This window comes from Crassostrea angulata, chromosome 4 (genome assembly GCF_025612915.1).
Source record: "Crassostrea angulata isolate pt1a10 chromosome 4, ASM2561291v2, whole genome shotgun sequence".
Classification (NCBI taxonomy): Eukaryota; Metazoa; Mollusca; class Bivalvia; order Ostreida; family Ostreidae; genus Magallana; species Magallana angulata.
The window spans coordinates 49,702,568-49,722,549 of NC_069114.1; the positions used below are offsets into that span (position 1 = coordinate 49,702,568).

General features: G+C 37.9%; 2 protein-coding genes across 2 annotated transcripts; one reads left to right on the forward strand and one right to left on the reverse strand.

Moving 5' to 3' along the window:
- Nucleotides 1-1,125: 1,125 nt before the first annotated feature.
- LOC128182313 (uncharacterized) lies at nt 1,126-7,266 on the reverse strand. The gene is made up of 3 exons (XM_052850895.1): nt 7,202-7,266; nt 3,713-4,257; nt 1,126-1,230 (listed from the first exon to the last, which is right to left on the reverse strand). Exons 1-3 carry the CDS (start codon nt 7,239-7,241, stop codon nt 1,126-1,128), a joined length of 690 nt encoding a protein of 229 aa, XP_052706855.1. The 5' UTR covers nt 7,242-7,266.
- Nucleotides 7,267-7,283: 17 nt separating this feature from the next.
- Nucleotides 7,284-19,848, forward strand: LOC128179720 (spermine oxidase-like). The gene is made up of 5 exons (XM_052847260.1): nt 7,284-7,688; nt 9,439-10,344; nt 13,217-13,346; nt 16,988-17,105; nt 17,710-19,848. Exons 1-5 carry the CDS (start codon nt 7,496-7,498, stop codon nt 17,824-17,826), a joined length of 1,464 nt encoding a protein of 487 aa, XP_052703220.1. The 5' UTR covers nt 7,284-7,495; the 3' UTR covers nt 17,827-19,848.
- Nucleotides 19,849-19,982: the final 134 nt, after the last annotated feature.

Consider the following 19,982-nt stretch of genomic DNA (forward strand, 5'->3'; position numbering starts at 1 on the left):
GACAAAGTTCATTCAAGCTTAGTGCAGCTGCTTCGTTTATCATTTGGGGAACAAACTGATGTATACATCGAGTGTTTCGATTTTCATATGTTTTATTATAAGAGGAAAATAATGCCTCAAATCTTTAGAAATTTTACTTTCAGACTGCTGTCCTTATTAATTTTTTTCTTCTCCGTTTCTTCCGCAAATCGCAATATACTCACACACTAATAATATTATCTTTTGTCATACTTCAAATAAACTGTAACTTTTCATTACTATTAGAACATTTTTTACAATTAGAGAGTGTAGTTCTTTTAGACATGATGTAATCAGTATACATTCTCATCTCCATATCTTGTTATGTTTAATTGATTCCATCAGTCTAAGAGTTTGTATTCCTACATTCGGTTCATCCAGGATTTTCCCCATCGACCGAAGCATTTCTAGGAAATTGTGTCTCCATTTCTCGTTAATTTTATTTCCTGGTTGTAGGGCATGAATGAGTACAAGTTTCCTCTCAACAAATCATTGACCATATTTAGAGGGCTGTTTAAACATCTACATAACGAACACAGCGGTCCGCCCAAGCCTCGCCGCCTTGTAGGAGTTGTCGCCCCTTTCGTTGTTTACTCTTCCCCGCGGACCCCCAAGTCTGCGCGCTTCTGGCATTTTACTGAAAAAAGGAGAGACAGAGGAGTTAAAACGAATGAGTAGCGACATCGATTAACACACGACGACATAATCGTCCGTGTCTCATTAACCCCCCCCCCCCCCCCCCCAAAAAAAATGCTATCAACAGGGATGTGAAAAGATGTAACAAGGATAATGCAAGGTCATCGCCATAAGGGGTTAAAATGTAGGAACAACTACAGAAAACGGGGGTCGTTTACCATAAACAGTGTTGTTTTTGATAATACATTGTATAGCATTTAAGCTAAAATTGACATTTTATACTAAACAAAAACACTTATATATATTATAAATATGAAAAATGTGACACATTAAATATCGGGAAAATCCTAAGTTTTTCCTACGCAATGATTTCACAATCGGGGAAAAGTCACCAATTACTAGAACTTGATGTGATAATGACATGGTCAGAAATGGTGATCAGTAGTAGTGATTAGAGAAGACACGAAATACTTATTGAGGCACTGTGTACTTACGGGCTAGACGGTGACGCCGCTCCCTCAGGACATGTAGCTGGTTCTTCATCTTGTAGACCGTCAGCAGGACGTCCAGACAAATCTACAGGTACAGACAAATCTACCGGTACAAACGTATAGTCCAGACAAATCTACAGGTACAAACGTATGGTCCAGACAAATCTACCGGTACAAACGTATAGTCCAGACAAATCTACGGGTACAAACGTATCTAGTCCAGACAAATCTACAGGTACAAATATATAGTCCAGACAAATCTACCGGTACAAACGTATGGTCCAGACAAATCTACCGGTACAAATATATAGTCCAGACAAATCTACCGGTACAAATATATAGTCCAGACAAATCTACAGGTACAAACGTATAGTCCAGACAAATCTACAGGTACAAATGTACAGTCCAGACAAATCTACAGGTACAAATATATAGTCCAGACAAATCTACAGGTACAAACGTATCTAGTTCAGACAAATCTACAGGTACAAATATATAGTCCAGACAAATCTACCGGTACAAACGTATGGTCCAGACAAATCTACCGGTACAAATGTATAGTCCAGACAAATCTACAGGTACAAATGTATAGTCCAGACAAATCTACCGGTACAAACGTATGGTCCAGACATATCTACGGGTACAAACGTATGGTCCAGACAAATCTACAGGTACAAATGTACAGTCCAGACAAATCTACAGGTACAAATGTACAGTCCAGACATATCTACAGGTACAAACGTATCTAGTCCAGACAAATCTACAGGTACAAACGTATCTAGTCCAGACAAATCTACAGGTACAAATATATAGTCCAGACAAATCTACAGGTACAAACGTATACTATAGTAGTCCAGACAAATCAACAGGTACAAATATATAGTCCAGACAAATCTACAGGTACAAATGTATGGTCCAGACAAATCTACAGGTACAAATGTATAGTCCAGACAAATCTACGGGTACAAACGTATAGTCCAGACAAATCTACAGGTACAAACGTATGGTCCAGACAAATCTACAGGTACAAACGTATAGTCCAGACAAATCTACAGGTACAAATGTACAGTCCAGACAAATCTACAGGTACAAATGTACAGTCCAGACAAATCTACAGGTACAAACGTATGGTCCAGACAAATCTACAGGTACAAACGTATAGTCCAGACAAATCTACAGGTACAAATGTACAGTCCAGACAAATCTACAGGTACAAATGTACAGTCCAGACAAATCTACCGGTACAAACGTATAGTCCAGACAAATCTACAGGTACAAATGTACAGTCCAGACAAATCTACAGGTACAAATGTACAGTCCAGACAAATCTACCGGTACAAGTATATAGTCCAGCCGAATCTACCGGTACAAACGTATAGTCCAGACAAATCTACAGGTACAAATGTACAGTCCAGACAAATCTACAGGTACAAATGTACAGTCCAGACAAATCTACCGGTACAAACGTATAGTCCAGACAAATCTACAGGTACAAATGTATAGTCCAGACAAATCTACAGGTACAAACGTATAGTCCAGACATATTTACAGGTACAAACGTATAGTCCAGACAAATCTACAGGTACAAATGTACAGCCCAGACAAATCTACGGGTACAAACGTATAGTCCAGACAAATCTACAGGTACAAATATATAGTCCAGACAAATCTACAGGTACAAACGTATGGTCCAGACAAATCTACAGGTACAAACGTGTAGTCCAGACAAATCTACAGGTACAAATGTATACCTCAATCTACAGGTACAAACGGGGGTTTTAGTTTTTAAGACTACCTTACTGTTAATATAATAGCTTTTAGAATTTTCATGGATTGGTACCATACATGTATAATCTGATAATAAAAAGCAAGATGCAAAACATTGATAAAAAATCGCATCGTACATTTCATTTTCTTCGAGAAAGTCAGTGCCAGTGTGTTAAAACCTTGAAAAATCCTTCTGTATTTGGTGAAGGATCAAGTAATCCAGTGATTTCTACTTTACAAATATTCTTCTATAACAACAACAAAAAGTCCAACACTGCAAATGTAACCTTTTCAGTTTTTGAGAGAAGAGACAATTCAACAAAGATTTACCTTCTTCATCTTGAAGGTGCAATTACCTTATACAATTCCTACCTTTCACTTCTCGATAGTGCAATGATATGGATAGCACAATCTTACCGAAGCCCTGTCTTCGTCTTCTCGGAGTTTGCGCTAAACCTTATATAGAAATTGCCTATCCGAGACCCCCCCCCCATTGATTTTCGAAGGTGAAGACAAAACCTAGCCTTATTGTCTTCTTTTTTTGGTAAGGGGGGGGGGGACATTCCAAAAAGGTTCTGCCTCACACTATACTACTCAAAGATGGCAATAACACAGGACAATCAAATCCTAACCGTCCTTTTCTTGAATGTGATATACATGAGGACAACCCAACAACAGCCATACCGTACTCTTCTAGATAGCCGCGTTAATCCTACATCGTACACTTAGATCCCTCGTCTCTTCTTGTGACGATACTATATAGAAATCCTGAAAAAGACTGACCATTACTAAAGTCCTACCTTCCTCTTCTCTGAGGCGCTGGTAGCCCTGCGTTTTGGGGGAGGACTCGGTGTGAAGTTGAATATGCTGGCACAGTCGTAGGGTGCAGTGTCCGGTACCTGGACCAGGTGATTCAGTACGGCAGGGATCGCTTCGGACGTCATCAGCTGGTTTGATTCGTGGTCAACATTAGCTGTTTGCCGTTCTATGCTTTTCAAAGATTTTGGGGCCAACAATGAAGGTGACATTTGAGTCAGGTTTGAACTCGGTGACGTCACCGCTCTTTCTGTCGTCTGCTTCGCTTTCTGATTTCGTTGTAGTCTTCTCACAAACGGTTTGCCCATGGGTAGTCCCGTTTCCTGGGTCTGGTGGTTGTTCCTTGGGGTGGGCGGTTTTGGGGTCTTGAGGAGTTCAGGTGTACTACTGAAGATGGCGTCCGCCGGGTCTGAGTACAGACGCCGACATTTAGGCGTCCCCGAGGAACCGGCGTCTGGTTGAACTGTCCGCGTGTTTGTGCGTGTCGGGGGCACGAACTTCTGGCTGCCGCGCATTTTCTTTCTGTGACCTAGAAATAAAACACAGTAGCGTGTGAAGGAACCAAATTCGTCTGGTTTCATTTAACGTGAAGTAAAAGCAATGACAGTTGTGCGTTTATTGAATTAATGCAAAACAATAAACAACTTATTTTCTATTGCGATGTACCATTCATCCCCCATTTATTTAATGTAGGTCAAGGAATTGTCATATTTTTTTCTTAATCTGGTGACATTCAAACTTACAAAACGTTTTCTAATCGTGCTAAATCTATTTAAAGCTTCCAATTTGATATTTCTTTGATATGAAAATTCTTATATTAATAATATATTTGAATACATGTACTTCTTTCCATAAAATGTTATTTGCGTTTCCATTCAAATACAGGCGCACCATAATTAATTTGCATTTTGCGTAACTTTTATACATTTTATGAACGAAGTATTTTGTTTGCAAGTAACGATCATTCTGCGATGGTGGTGATACATTTGTAGTTTCAATTAAAGCACACTTATTGCAAAGGGCGATGGATTACATAAACATACAGACGATTTATCACATCCACTATACATCAAAAATAAATTAAAGCTGTTCTGATATTATATTATTCGCTATTCTGTAAAATATCAGCAAAAGTCTTATTGCAAGAGACGTCGTCTTGGCTATTTTAAAAGAATCGTTGTTTATAGTCTTAAATTAGATTATTTTATATGTCATAAAAGCTGTGTACGTGCCGAAAATCATTTAGCGGTAAATGCACGTGAATATCCTGGTTTGGGGATTTGACAGTGCATATGGCATCATCTCTCTGCCCCAGTCCACTACACCTGTGAGGCCTATATCCTTGTTACCTCCATCACAAAACTAAACAAGACATGTTTTAGAAACATGTATGCCCCAAACCATATATGTGGCGACACTGAGAAGGTCGGCTTTTTTCGCAAGGTTAGTTCTGAGTGCACGGCAAAGCAAGAGATTCTCAAGATATTAATTAATGGGGCAATATCTACCCATGTTCAGACTCCAGCAAGTAAGTTTGGCCCTTGACCCTACAACTTTTAACCTTAGAATCAAAAGAGTTCTCTACTTTCAAACGAGAGCCAAAAGGGAATCATATACTAGTATAAGGCTTGGTGTTTATTTGGGAAAAGGTTTTCAAGATAAACAGAAAACGTCTTTCTGTTACCCTTGACCTTACACCTTATAACCTTCAAATCAAAGGGGGTTCTCTGCTCCTCGTATATAAGGAGTGTCATCGAAAAAAAAGCTTGGTGTCATGGTTTTCGAGATAATCGGAAACTTTCTCTCTATTTCGGGGCATTTTGATCCTAGACCTATTTATCTGGAAACTCTATGAATTACTAGTATTAATATTGGCTACGTCTGGGTTTCCTGTAGCCCGAGGTGCATTATGATTCTCAAAGTATAAGTGGACAACAGTTGATGAACTGTAATGTTACCATTGGCCTTGCGACTAAAATAATAGCAGTGGTTAACATCTCCATAAATGGCACCATTGAATCTTATTTGGTGTTTATGTTCATCCTGCCAATTCGAGTCTATCGGAAAGCACTTGATCAACCCTACATAGACCTTGACCTTGTGACCTCAGGATAAATAGGGGTCATCCACTCTTTATGGGGTACCAAGGTTTTAAGCTCAGGCGGTGATTTTTAAGATATTGATCGAACATATTGAATTTTGATTTTGTTCAATGACTTGCTCGTTGCCCGACAGGTGAAAAAAAAATACCCCCCCCCCCTTTTTTTTAAAGGGGGAAGGGGGGGGGGATAAAGCTACATTTTGTATTATTAAAGGATGTCTGAATATTAACGTATGACTGAAAAGGGAAGGGGGTGGCAAGTGAAACATCGAGCGAGTATAAGAAATTATATAAATATGCATGTGCATATATAACGAGCACGTGCATTGTCCCCAAAAGCCGCGCAGACGTCAACTTGTACTTATGCGTTCACAGAAGATAATTTGGAGAAAAATATCAATGTTTTAACCTGCATCATGTAAACCATATGCATACTTTGTAAATGATTGGAAAATAAACTGTCGTAATGTAAATCTTATAGCGAGCGAAGCGAGCTCTGAGAACCAGTGTGCGCGGGAAAAAGAACGAGCTAAACCTACAGTTCATCAAACAAAATTTTTTGTCTACGTCCCATAATGCTCTCTAATGTTTTCACCCGTGGTGCTACGCCAAAAATGGCCGACTTTTAACTCGTAATTTACAGTGACTTAAAGTTTGAAGACACGTTTTGAGTACCGCATATGCTTTGGCGAGACTCAAAAGATTTGTTACATGCTTCCATACCTCCGTATTGAGTCGAGAAACGTAAACAAAGACGAACAAAGTTATGGATGACGTCACAGTGCACTCGCGCTATATTTCCCGCGATAAATTTAGAGGTGGATCAAACATCTGTAATGCGTGTACTAGCTATTTCAGTATAGACTGCGATACCCGCCTCATTGACGTATGATTTATTTTTAATTTTTTTAATATAGAGATTTTATGTATATATATTAGCAAGAGCCTTACTGTACTTTACTGTCATATCGATCCATTTTTAAGCTAATTGTGCCTGCATGAGTAGGGAGGAAATAAACAATAGGACATTTTGAAATAAATAAAAAGGAATAAAATGAAAAAAAAACAGTTAAAAAAATTATGTAGGACATATAGTCAGACTATTAAATTTAAAAGTGGGAAATTACACACCTACAAACAGGTACCGGTCTCCCGATCTCTCTCTCTCTCTCTCTCTCTGGGAAGGGGGTTGCGCTGTATGTATCATAACCATTAAAATTAGTACCTTTGGCATACTTATTGTAGAGCAATACTCTCTCAAAAATTCTTTGACGCTCGTTGATGCAAGGTATGTGTAATTCTTGCTGCGCTCGCCAGAACGGTAGCACCGTAAAACATATTAATAAATGAATGAAATTTTAAAAAAAATTACCTCTAACACCGCTTGAACGGAGAATGAACTTTGACCTCATAAGCCACACCTCTTGACGTCACTGTTATACGCTATACACAACGCGGTGGGCAGTTGATTCATAATACGACGATGTTTGTGTTCGTGTTGAAATATTGAAGTCTTGAACTATTTATACCAGTGATTTATATACAGGGAGAGGAATTACAACAACTCTTCTACCAGATAAGTTACATTTATCGACAAAGAGAATTCTGACATTAAAATTCCGCTGACGTCCATTGTCAGCTGGCTGATTTGCATGTCAGACGAAACATGGGCGAAAAAGTGATAGATGGTATAGAAAAAATAGACTTAAATGGTAAAGATAAACCCAAAATTATCATTATTGGTGCTGGGATATCGGGTATAGCGACAGCCGATACTCTGATCAGGGCAGGATTCACAGATTTCAAGATCTTGGAGGCCTCGGGGCGAACGGGAGGACGAATATGGACGGTTGAAATCGGTACGTTAATCATGAGAACGGCGCGTGATTCATACGTTTTGAGTTTATTTGATTTAGATTGTTCTTATTTGACACATTGTTTTATTCATATCAACTTTGATAATTTTCCCCTATCCAATTTTTCCTTAATCTGGTTCAAATTGATTATGAATGAAGGTCGCCAAAGGACGCACGTAGACACTTTAAAATGACCAATAAAAAATGCTTTATTTTTAGATTTGATATATTTAGGCTTAAACTGAAAGTAAGGAACCTCTTATTTCTTAAGAAAAGCGTAAACAAATCTTCCTTCTTTCTGATAAGATTTGTTTTTAAATTGCGTGTCATCTATTCTAGGTCATTCAGTACAAACTCATGAGAACAAAAATCCATTTGATTAAGGAAATGAATTTCATTGATCCCCTTTGTCATTTTGAAGAAAAAAAACAATTTAAGGTGTCAATGACACTGTTCAGAAATATGCTATGGCATGTGAATTATTGATGAAAATTATCACAGCCAGATTTTTCCAACAGTAAAAGTTCTCCAAGGGTGAATGTGTATTGATTCATGATGCGTGAGAATAAACATCAAACTTAGGTCTCTCAGTACATGTATATATGGTAAACAACACGATTAGATAAGAATCCAGCTATGCACGCTCTAAAAATGATTTCCTGTGCTTTAATCACAACATTTTTACACTAAAGAGCTTCATTTAATTTGATGAAGATTGTGAAAACTGGGATTAACTAAAGAGTGTGTATTCAAGTATTTAAAAGTGCAGAAACATTTTATGATCAGAGCATGCAGGAACAAACAGGATTTACGTGATAATAGAATTCAATTGTCATATCAAAATGGGTCCCCAGGAAATAACAGATAAAATTAAGATGTTAAGCTTAAAACTGTAATGTTGTGTAATGAAGCAATAGGTAGACATCTCTGACAGGCACTGAAAGCACGGCCCTATTGTAGAGTCAGACAAAAGATAAACTAAACAGAGTTGCTAGACGATGACCATCTGGGCTGACCCTGTTATGGGTATTACTTTAATGTAACCTACATACAAGCTATTGCTTAGCATCAAGAAGTGTAATATTCAATAAGAGGAAGTCTCAAACTAAAAAAAGAATTTGTTGTATTACCCTGTGTTTGTGTGTGTGGATTTGTGAGTGTGTGTCAGAGAGAGAGAGAGAGAGAGAGAGAGAGAGAGAGTAGCCCCAGGGCTGGCCTTCACACCAATATGACTGGGTCGGAGCTTAAAGTGTTTGTATTTAGGTCATCTGTGAGATATGATGTGTCAGAAATGTCAGACTGGGGTCAGTTTATGTGTATTCCCATATTTACCCACTAGTTTGAATATGTATTCTCATACATCTATTATTAATTGAATGTGAAGAAACACTTTTAAATCTTTTAACAACCTCTATGAATTTTTTAATATTCATGAACCACTTAACCACTATCTACGTTAGTCTTTTAAGAAGGTTTAGGCATCTGGTTTTTCTTTCATTAACTTGGGAGATGATTTACACTGTAAATCTATGAAAATTACACTTGCTAGAGAGGAGATCAATATTTTCCAAGAAATCAATTTGCATTATAAAACCAAGTGACAGATTGTGTAATTTTCATAGAATAATAAAAATCCAGATAATATATTACAATAATTTGAAAAAGAAATGTGATGACATGTAAAGTAATACAATATATTGTGAAATCGTCTATAATCTCCTTACTCCATTTAACAAAGTCTGCTTATTTTCAGATGAAGGGAAGAAAGTGGACCTGGGAGCCCACTGGATCCATGGCATCGAGAGAAATCCCATCTACAAAATAGCCGATGATAACAACCTGCTAAAGCTCCGCCACGGTGACAAAGGTCTGCGACATCGCAACTGTTTCCTAACCGAGGAGGGTAAGGAGGTCAATGAAAAGGTGGTAAACTCTGTGAATCTGGCTTACGGACAGCTGATCATCCAGGCGGAAGATTTCTACCAGAGCAGCATCCCGACTGAGGAGGAAAATGACAGTGTGGGGGCCTTTCTGGAGCGGGAGTTCTCGGAGAGACTAGAGAAGTACACCAACGGCGACCGTCATATACGAGAGATGGTTTTTAATCAAAGGAAGTTGCTGGAGTGTTGTATATCAGGATGTGATAGACTGGAAGATGTCTCGCTCAGCGAGTTTGGTGGTTACGAAGAGCTACCAGGAGTGCACTACTCTATACCACCTGGTTTTGAGGCAGTACTAGAAATCCTTAAAAGTTCAATTCCCAAAGACAACATTTTGCTCAATCACCCAGTGAGGTGTGTCCACTGGAGCCGGAAAAACTGTAACGAAAGCGACTACAAAGTGATGGTGGAGTGTGAGAATGGTGAAATGTTCTATGCAAATCATGTGATTGTGACAGTGTCTCTGGGCGTGTTGAAGGCTGCCTACGACCGCATGTTTGACCCTCCCTTACCCGAAGAGAAAGTGGGGGCAATAGATCGCCTAGGCTTCGGAATCGTAGACAAAGTGATCCTAAAGTTTGACAAACCCGTGACGGAACAGGATGTTTTTCGCATTGAATTGCTGTGGGACGATGACAACATTAAGTGCAATGATTTGAGACATACATGGTACCGCAAAATTTACTCCTTTGAAGTTTTACACGAGTCAGTTCTAGTGGGTAAGGAAAACACAAATGTTCTCTATTTTTGAGATGTACTTTGCACTGAATTATTGAAGTGGCTTTTTTTCTAATTAAGGAATGTAGGGATGGGGGAGAAGATATCTGGTGTGATAGCTACATTGCCTCCTTTTAAAGCATTTCCCCAGAGTAACAGACAATCAATGCATTCATCCTTCAAGTTCAATGAACCTGTCTCAGACAAAGCCCTGATATCACACACACACACACAGACAGGCTCTCTTTGATTTCGATATATATACCCCTTTAATGTTATGTAAAGTAGACAGATATTGCTTTTAAAGATTTTAGCTTTAGAGCCTTTGTTTTTGATGTTGGATAACAGTTCCTTCATGCTTCAGTTGTCCATCAGTCTAACAGAAGGCAGCTGTAATTGTACGTTGGTGACAGGAATTTGACACTCCAGTAGTACTGTACTAGTGGAAGCTCAGTCCTACTGTTTGATAACATCTAATTACATACTGTAGATTAGAACTAGACTGGAGAGTCAGGGTGGGTTGTGTCACGTCTGAAAACATCTTCCAGCGATTGATTCATCGCTAAGATTTCATACTGCTGGAGGTTATACAGCTTTGTACAAGATTTTATAGTCAGGGAAGCCCAGAACTGTGGAAGTCTTGTAGGGCCCTGTGAAATGATAAGTCCCAGAATGTCACCTGCTGTCAGGCTTGTGGCGGTAGTGTTTAGTATTCAGGAGATGCAGTCTCACTCATTGAATTGTAGAGACATGACTGGGGGAGAATCTAGTACGGTCCATGCTGATCATCCCCTCACTGCATGGTCCCCAGGCCCCAGTGATCAGATTGTCACATGTACACTGACTAGTTGGCTCAACTCATTAAAATTCTCTGAAATAGGACAACTAACAATATTCATGCTTCATAATGATCAACTACAGAAGAAAGGAAGAGATCTGTGTACAGTGGAATCCTAATTAGCCATTAAAAAATTCAGGTTATGCAAGATACCACTGTATACATGAATCAATTTAATATACCGGTACAGTGTGTGGTTTTAAAGATTTTATGATTAATGGTATCTAATAGGAATATTTCACCTCTGGTGAAAACTGAACAAATTTTTTAATTGTACAAAATGTTAATGGTGGCATTTTAGAATGAAGGGACTCCTGTTTTCAGAAATTGGGCTAAGAATGAAGCTAATGTACACTTAACCACATTTATGTCAATCTTTTTTTCATATTTAAACCTAATGACCTCTAGAAAACCACTGATGGTTTTTTTTATGAATCATAGCAAAAACTGTTGGGAAAAATAGCCCTCTAATCAGGAAAGACCCACTATTCATTACCATGTTTTATCAATTAAACATTTTCATCTAAATAAGATACTCTTTTTGAAAAAATGATTTCCAAGGAAATTCCTCCATTCATAAATTGGGTCTGTTGGACCATCCTTCATCGGTCTTGTGAGTCCCAGGTTTTATAACTTCCTGCGAGTGTCTAGACTAAGCACTACTATAACATGGTTTAGCGTTACACCACAAACTCTAAAAGATATGAGAAATTTTATTAACAATGTAGTTTTAAATACGAGTAGGAGTCAATAAGTTTGACATTGTGAAATACGATGCCTTTCCTAGTAAACATCTGGCCCTCAGGAATCAATACACATTTCAGAAACATGTAGTCATTGAAATGTGAATGGGACCCCTGCAGTTTGTTGACACCAACACAAATTCTGGATTATTAGGAGTGTCCAGGCAACGTGTTACATGAATTTACATCTATATATATCAAATAATCTGAAACCATTTTGGAATGTCTGAAATTATTTTTGATAAGAAAAATAAATGTAAAATTGTTTGGCCATAACATAAATTTGATGAAGCATTCGACCTGATAAATTTGAATGTTTCTTTACATACTACCTACTTTGATGTTTGTATACCTATTTATGGATGGTTTTCACTGAAGAATCCATGACATTTAAAGTTTTGTGCATTGTATTAGAATCTGTATTAGAATCTAACAAAACATTGTAACCTGTGTATCATCAAGTCATGTTGGCATCCAAACTGATTATTCATTTTTGATATCGTTTGATACAATATGATGGAAACTGAGTGCATTGACGACTGAACTACTAGTTAACTGCTACTCTGTGTGACCTCATTCGACAAGCCCCAGGTTTCACAAGGTCAATGTTTGTGTGTTACAGGAGTGTTAATCAGCTTAATAAGATTACCATAACCACCGTGATGAAAGAGACACTCACTGGATGTACCACATTGAAATTTAGAATCTAGAAAATTGTTCTCATTTTAAGAATCATATTTATGTCAGATTATATCTAAATCCATTGTTGCCAACTTCAAATGATGATGTTATAATCTGTGTGAATCGCCTGCATAACAGTCCCATTGTTTAGCAACCCCTGATTATCTGCTTAGATGAGGTTTTAATCTTAGTGAGTGGTTTGATAAATAAGTCCTGATTGTTTGAGATAGAGCAGTTTATGAAATTTACAAATGGTATTTTCCTGGTCCTCTTTGTTTGAATGATAAGATTACCATCCACCAGTTCTCTCTGTGAATGACTTTGTAACTAGTCCTCTTTGTGTGAAATGTTGATATATATATATGAGTCCTTTTTCTCAATGATTTATAATGAATCAATGCTTTTACATGTAAATGAGTTTCTCTGTGCATGGTTTTAGATTGGTTTTATGCCAGTCCTATTAATGAGTACTTTTTGTTAAGAGTCTTCTCAAGAATTGTTTTAGATGAGTCCTCTTTATGATTGGTTGATAATGAGTCCTTTTTGTGACTGCTTCTAGATCTGAGCTCCTTAATGAGTAGTTTGATAATGAGTCCTCTTTGTATGTTGCAGGCTGGCTGAGTGGGAAGGAAGCTCTATACATGGAATCTCTGACTGAGGACCAGATAGCTGAGGACCTGGTGGAAGTCCTAAAAAAATTCCTCCAAAAGGATCACATTCCCTCGCCCTCAAAAATTGTCAGGTAAGCTTTCAATTTTATCACTGTTGGCAAAGTCAGGATGCTAGAAACTCTGTCTGATCCTTACGTGGATGTCTTCCTTAGCTTGTGGGTTCATGGTAACAAGCATGACAGTGCAAGATCCTTCGTAACCCATGAGTGTTAGAGAGTTTCTTTGCAAAAATATAGACTCGATAATCGTAGGGCAAAATGTCATGCTTGTATTGAGATGTGTTTTTCTAATCAGACTGTTTTTAAGGCGTCGAGCTAATGCTCGGCAGCCTTCTAGCGATCGTCTGGATTGGCAATCGTCCAAAAATTCACGCGCTGCACCGCCTTTTAAATGCTCATAAGAAATAAGTTCCTAAAAGTATTAAACGTATTACAAGATTTTTTTTCCATTTATTCAACTAAATTGTGTACAAAAAACCCAACTTTGCCTCCCTGGTGATTGACAACTCATTGCATAAGAATAAATTTGCTTAATCAAGAAATGGCGGATGAATACAATCAGACCTAAGTGTAAAGATTCATTAGATATTATTTTAGTTTATCGCTTACATTTTAATTGGAGACCGTGCCCGATAGAAATAACATTTTAGATGTAAATTTATTTGTTAGCGGGCACGGTCTCCAAAATAAATGTAAGCGATAAACGTATCTAGTAATTTCGTTGCAAAAAGTAAACTCGATAATGCAGTTAGTTTGGTCGAGCATTATAGATAGCACGTGTTGTGGATTTGTTTGTAAACAACCATACCATAGGAAATCTTGTTTCAAACGGGAATTGAAATAAATAAATGTATGTTTTATTATTATAATTAGGGACACACTGTTAATGTATTCAAATTATGAACCTATGAAAGTTGTTCAAAGACTGTTTGAAGCAGAAAGAAACAAATTATTTTTGAACTTTGAAATTTCTTCGATTTTTGCAATTATATGATGAGTTATTGTATTAAAAAAGCACCACTACCTATTTTATAAGAAAATATACCGATTTTTGTTTTTAAAGCAGCAGAAAACATAATTCAAATAATTTCTATTCTAAGTCTAATATCATTTGATATGACTATTAGTACAGAAATTCAAATTATTGGTATCATTCTATATAAAAGAAAAAAATGTCAGCTCGACGCCTTTGTGGCCGTTCCGGCCTTTGATTTGTATATTTTTCTGACATCAGTCGATACCCTTTGTCCTTGAATGCACATTGTTGGGCAGTGATTCCATGTAGTTGTCATAACTTGACAGTATTCATTTGAGATGTATCAGTCAAGAAATCAGCAGGCATTCCTCTTGCAAAAAGGCCATCTGTCACGTTTAGTGTCCCCTTGATTAAACTGTAGGTATAAAAAGCCTCTCTTGTAGGCAGGTTTTAATCGGGGGATCCCTGGGTCAAACTCCTACCAGTTGATGACATGGTGGAGCAGTAGCCAGAGAGGGCATCTGTCATAGAGATCTGTCACTCCTGCAGCTATTGTAATCTCCTAGGTTCCTGGAACTGTTTGCCTGTAAACATCTACACAGATATATAAGCTCTTCCTGTCTTGGTGAACTTGGATTTTGCAAAAAAGACTCCGATGCTCACTGTATAGATGAACTAGATATAACTCAGAAAACCAAGGTGTGGATCCCTCCTCCTTTCTCTCTCTCTCTCTAATAATGGAGCAGTTTATTGTGTTTTCAGACAGCCCCTGTCATAAAACCCGTTTATTAGGGGCTGCAGACCCAGGCACTTGTTCTGGTAATATATTTCCCCCGTGTGACTGTGAGGTCAGGTGTCGGGAGAGCAAGGAACTTTTAACCCTTCCTGATCAATAATTAGGCAATGACACTGGATGGAAGAGGTGACAGGGGGATCTCGCTCTCTACCGGCTATTGTTAATGTCTAGCTAGGCCTCTGCAGATTGCATTTACTCCGCATGCTTCAGTGCTCATAATCATGCATGGTTTGTACAAAGAAGCTGAAAATCTGATGTTGTTTAGGCCAACATCAGTCGGATTGATTTTGTTTGGAAAAGTCATTGCCTTGCTCGTTCTGACAGGGTAATTCATCGAGAGGAGACTGACACCAGCCAATCAGATGGAACTCAGGTGAAAGGAGTTCTATACATCAAGTAGCTATTTATTCTGCATCGATCAGCAATTCTCTGATACATACCTCAGGTTATTAGACAGGTAGATAATAAAATGCACTCCCATTTCTGTGGGTCAGATTTAGACATACTAATAACAGGAAATAGTCCCGTCCCAAGACTCCCAGGCATAATATTAATTATAGGGTAGAGACGAAATGAGAAAGGACACAGAAAGTGTAATTTTGTATAAATAGAAACTTGCTGACCCTCAAAATGTTTACAATGCATCATGATTTAGGAGAGTTGATAGTGTACAGTGTGTCCTTAGGGGACTGGCTTGACCTCTGTAATCTTCCATCATCCAGTCCTGTACAGCGGACAGATAAGCCCCCAGATAGGCCCCTGTTGCTGGGATCAAGGGACTCCTGTCATGCAGACAATCATATCTGTTATGTTCTGTTGACTGTCTCAATGGTGAGAACAATCGATTATATTGTACTTATTAGCTCATAATTAGCAGGTAGTTTCTGCTGCATCATTCCTCCGAGCAGTTACCAAGTACCGATAAATTCCAGTGCCTATTATGTTCATCATGGTTGTGAAGAAGCAGATTCTCATACATCAGCTATGACTGGCAGATTACTGCATTCTGTGGCTAATTGTACTCAGAATACAGACACCTTGGTTGTCTGCTGTGAAAATTTCATGCAATTTAGAAGTCTGTTAACGTACTGAATTCTCTCTCCAGCACTGTAAACATGAAATTGGACCTTCATTAGCCATGTTTTTTTCTCATTTAAGAATAGGTAAATAAAGGTTTTTGCAATAGTGTGAAATTTAGGTCAGTGGTTTCACCTGTGCACTGTATGCTGAATACACAGCAGTGGCTTGGAGAATCAATAATCCAGTGGTCAGGGCCCAGTGCCTGTGTTTATTTGGGTTTTCAGATCAATGGTTGGCAGGGAGAGATCAAACCTTGGCAATTTAACAAATCCTGATGACTGCCGCTTACACCAGGCCAATAACTGGGCCAACGAGCTTTGTTACACCTGTATAGCAGCTACCTGTAGTAATTAATACACCAAAATAACAGCTTTTGAAATACATGTGTTGTTGTCCTCTAGTTAACACTTTACCTTACCACTGAACACAACCAATTTCCCTTTGTAAAGCACAGTCTGGTGAATATTCATTCCAGTTATCTCTATGATATCTCTGTACCTACAGAGATGGTGATTTAATGAAGAAATCATACTGCATTGAAGAATCCCTAGTCAGAATGGAAAAATATATGTATAAATAGATGTTTAATGAAATCCAAGTGTGAGAGATTCACTGATAAAATCTGAAAGATCACACTTAAAACACTTGAAACAGCAGGATGATTCAGAACATCTTAATGGAATTCCAACCATCATATTATATCAAAAGATAGTACTTAAATCAATTATCAGTGGACTTAAGAATTCCATAAAACATCATTTTAAAAATATTTAGTATGGTCACTTGTGAATGAAAGATTGCAACATACATGTATTTGTGATAATTCAATGCGAGACTGATATTGATTTGTAATGTTTACAGGACAAGATGGGGCAACAACAGCTCGACCCGCGGGTCCTACAGCTTCATCAAGGTTGGGGCCAGTATGACCGACATTGACCTCCTGGCTGAGCCACTCACAGACTCAGAGACAGAGAAGGTGAGTCCGGGGGGAGAGCAAAGGGAGGGGCTGAGGGTATAACACTTAATTATCAATTTGTGGGGGGGAGGGGAGGGGAGGGGGTATGGTAGTTTTAAGAATTGAGGAGCACAGACACATTCACTGTTAAATGGGAAGAAAGTTGTAGTTTTAAACTAACAAAAAATATATACTGTATTGTCAGTATAATTATTTCTGGCAGTGGTTATATGTTGTTAAATTGATTAGGAATAAGGTAAGCAGATATTGAAGGAAATATATTTATTTGGAATTTTTATAGGAGAAACTTTGAACTCAACAATGATTTATGTGCCCCAAATTATGGAACTGTGTCAATGTACATTGTGTGAATATGTAAAGAGACATTGATATTTAAAATGAGGGTCCTTATCTCGTAAACATGTCACTGGAAATGTAATGGACTTGATGATATTCAAAGAATGAAAAACAGGTTCTTCGAGAAATATCTGACTGCATTTTATAGTTATTGTTTTATTAAGCAAATTTTGCATGGTAAAAGTGTCAGCATTCTCCTCATTGAGGAAATTGTCACAAGGTCAGCTTGCAGAATACTGTTCTTATGGTGTTGTTATGTCCCTTTCAGCCACAAGTGATGTTTGGAGGGGAGGCTACTCATGAATGCCACTACTCCACCACACACGGAGCCCTGCTGTCTGGAATGAGGGAGGCCAACCGAATCATCAAACTGTACTCAGACTAAACGTCATGGTTCATTGAATTCCTTCCAGTGTGCACTGTGTATCACCATGACAAATAAGAGACCACATGATATATACTATATTGATGAACGTGTATACTGTCAATGTTATTGTTTTTTTTAGTTGTTTTTTTTCTCCTTGCAATTATTTCCTAGTCTGTAGCTGATTTTTTATAAGCACCATGAAATGGACAAGAGATGACAACAGTAACACAGTCATCTCCCTTTGTTGTGAGGACCGTATATATCTATTGCTTTTTTCTATACATTGTACCAAGTGATCAGTAAGGAGTTCGTACATCTTGATCTCAGCTATGTTAAAGGGTTTGGGAAACTTACAACGCACAAAACAGTTCTCTTGCCGGTGACAGCACGGAAAGCTTAGGATGTGGGGATGGTGTCTTATTCACTGCCAAAATTCAAACTCTAAGAAGTTTTACCTCAGTACATAAGTTTAAGCACAGATTAGACTTACGGAATTAATGTCACTGATTAGAGAATAGGAATTTAGTGGTGCTTTTATTCCAGACATTTTTTTTTTAGAATTTGAAATGGTAATGGTATTTGCATCTACCTATATGATAACAGCTTAAGGAACACTGGTGCGAGCTGATTTATTTGCTTTAAGCTTCTCAAAGAAATCAAAACTTTGATGTTGGATGTTTGTTTAAAGCACCTCTCATAGACTCTACCTCTTTGTTACAGAGATGAAGGAAAAACATGATGATAAAATGTTGGAATTGTTTTGTAAATGTTTATATATTGTAAAAACTTGTAAAACTAGGCAATCGCTAGGATTTTGTTTTAGTTCTCCAGGCTCCAGCTGATGCAGCATGTTTGCTTTGAATATAAGCATAGTCAGCCAAGACATCCCTTACCAAAGCCAGGAAATAGGAATCTGGCTTCTGTGACATTAGCCAGTCTATAGGATTCTGGCTTCTGTGACATTAGCCCATCTATAGGATTCTGGCTTCTGTGACATTAGCCCGTGTATAGGTTTCTGGCTTCTGTGACATTAGCCAGTCTATAGGAATCTGACTTCTGTGACATTAGCCAGGCTATAGAGGTCTGGCTTCTGTGACATTGGCTATTGAGGTCTGGCTTCTGTGACATTAGCCAGTCTATAGGATTCTGGCTTCTGTGACATTAGCCAGGCTATAGGAATCTGACTTCTGTGACATTAGCCAGTCTATAGGATTCTGGCTTCTGTGACATTAGCCAGACTATAGGATTCTGGCTTCTGTGACATTAGCCAGGCTATAGGAATCTGACTTCTGTAACATTAGCCAGTCTATAGGAATCTGGCTTGTGTGACATTAGCCAGGCTATAGGAATGCTATAGGATTCTGTGATGTTAGCTTGGCCTCTTTCATGTTATTCAGTGTTAAGGTTTCTGTGGTGAAAAATATTCACTCCAGCAATTTCTAGCTTCATTATTCATCAATAGAGATAGACCTATGATGGATGAAAGTGTGAATAGAAGAAATAGTGAGTAGTTTGAAAGCAACATGGAAGAATGCTGTTTGATGTTTTTATCAGTACAAATGAAATGCATTTAGAATTTTTTTTCATTCAATGAAATATGTAAATTTCCATGATATATGAAAAAGAAATGTGCTATTTTGTATGCTTTGATGTATATATTTAGACGTTATGATTAATTTATTGATGAAATCATACCTCAGATGTGTCGCAAATTTTATCATGAAAGGTTATGCATTGAATTATTGTGAATTTTGTCTCTAAATTTTATTATTAGAGTATATGATATTTTACTGTGGTGCATTGAGAACAGTTGTGTATTTATTCAGAAAACACTAATATGTACCAATGATACTGGTGGGATAAAGTCGGGGACAGACGCACCAAGGAATTGACTTTTCTGTCCCTTCTCCAGATGTTGATGAGATTGTTTTTATGTGAGCAGATGATGATAAGACATATATAGGTGTATATCTGGATTATGCTGTCGTGACAGCAGTCCTAATGGTAATGTTTATGTATCCAATAAAAAATGAATCACAATAGGGCTTGTTGTTACTAGCTTTTATCTGTGTGCTGTGGGTGTATCCAACCAGTTGTTGTGAAGGTACAGAGCTATCTGGCTGCAGTGTTTTAGATGGACCACTATCCCCTTTCTAGCCAATTAAAAAAAAGGT

Coding starts and splice junctions, on each gene's coding strand:
- LOC128179720 (XM_052847260.1), top strand. CDS start 7,496: ATGGGCGAAAAAGTGATAGATGGTATAGAAAAAATAGACTTAAATGGT. Junction 10,345..13,216: donor ACACGAGTCAGTTCTAGTGG/GTAAGGAAAACA, acceptor TGTATGTTGCAG/GCTGGCTGAGTGGGAAGGAA. Junction 17,106..17,709: donor CAGACTCAGAGACAGAGAAG/GTGAGTCCGGGG, acceptor TGTCCCTTTCAG/CCACAAGTGATGTTTGGAGG.
- LOC128182313 (XM_052850895.1), bottom strand. CDS start 7,241: ATGAGGTCAAAGTTCATTCTCCGTTCAAGCGGTGTTAGAG. Junction 4,258..7,201: donor CCGTTCAAGCGGTGTTAGAG/GTAATTTTTTTT, acceptor TTTTATTTCTAG/GTCACAGAAAGAAAATGCGC. Junction 1,231..3,712: donor GCGCCTCAGAGAAGAGGAAG/GTAGGACTTTAG, acceptor CTGTACCTGTAG/ATTTGTCTGGACGTCCTGCT.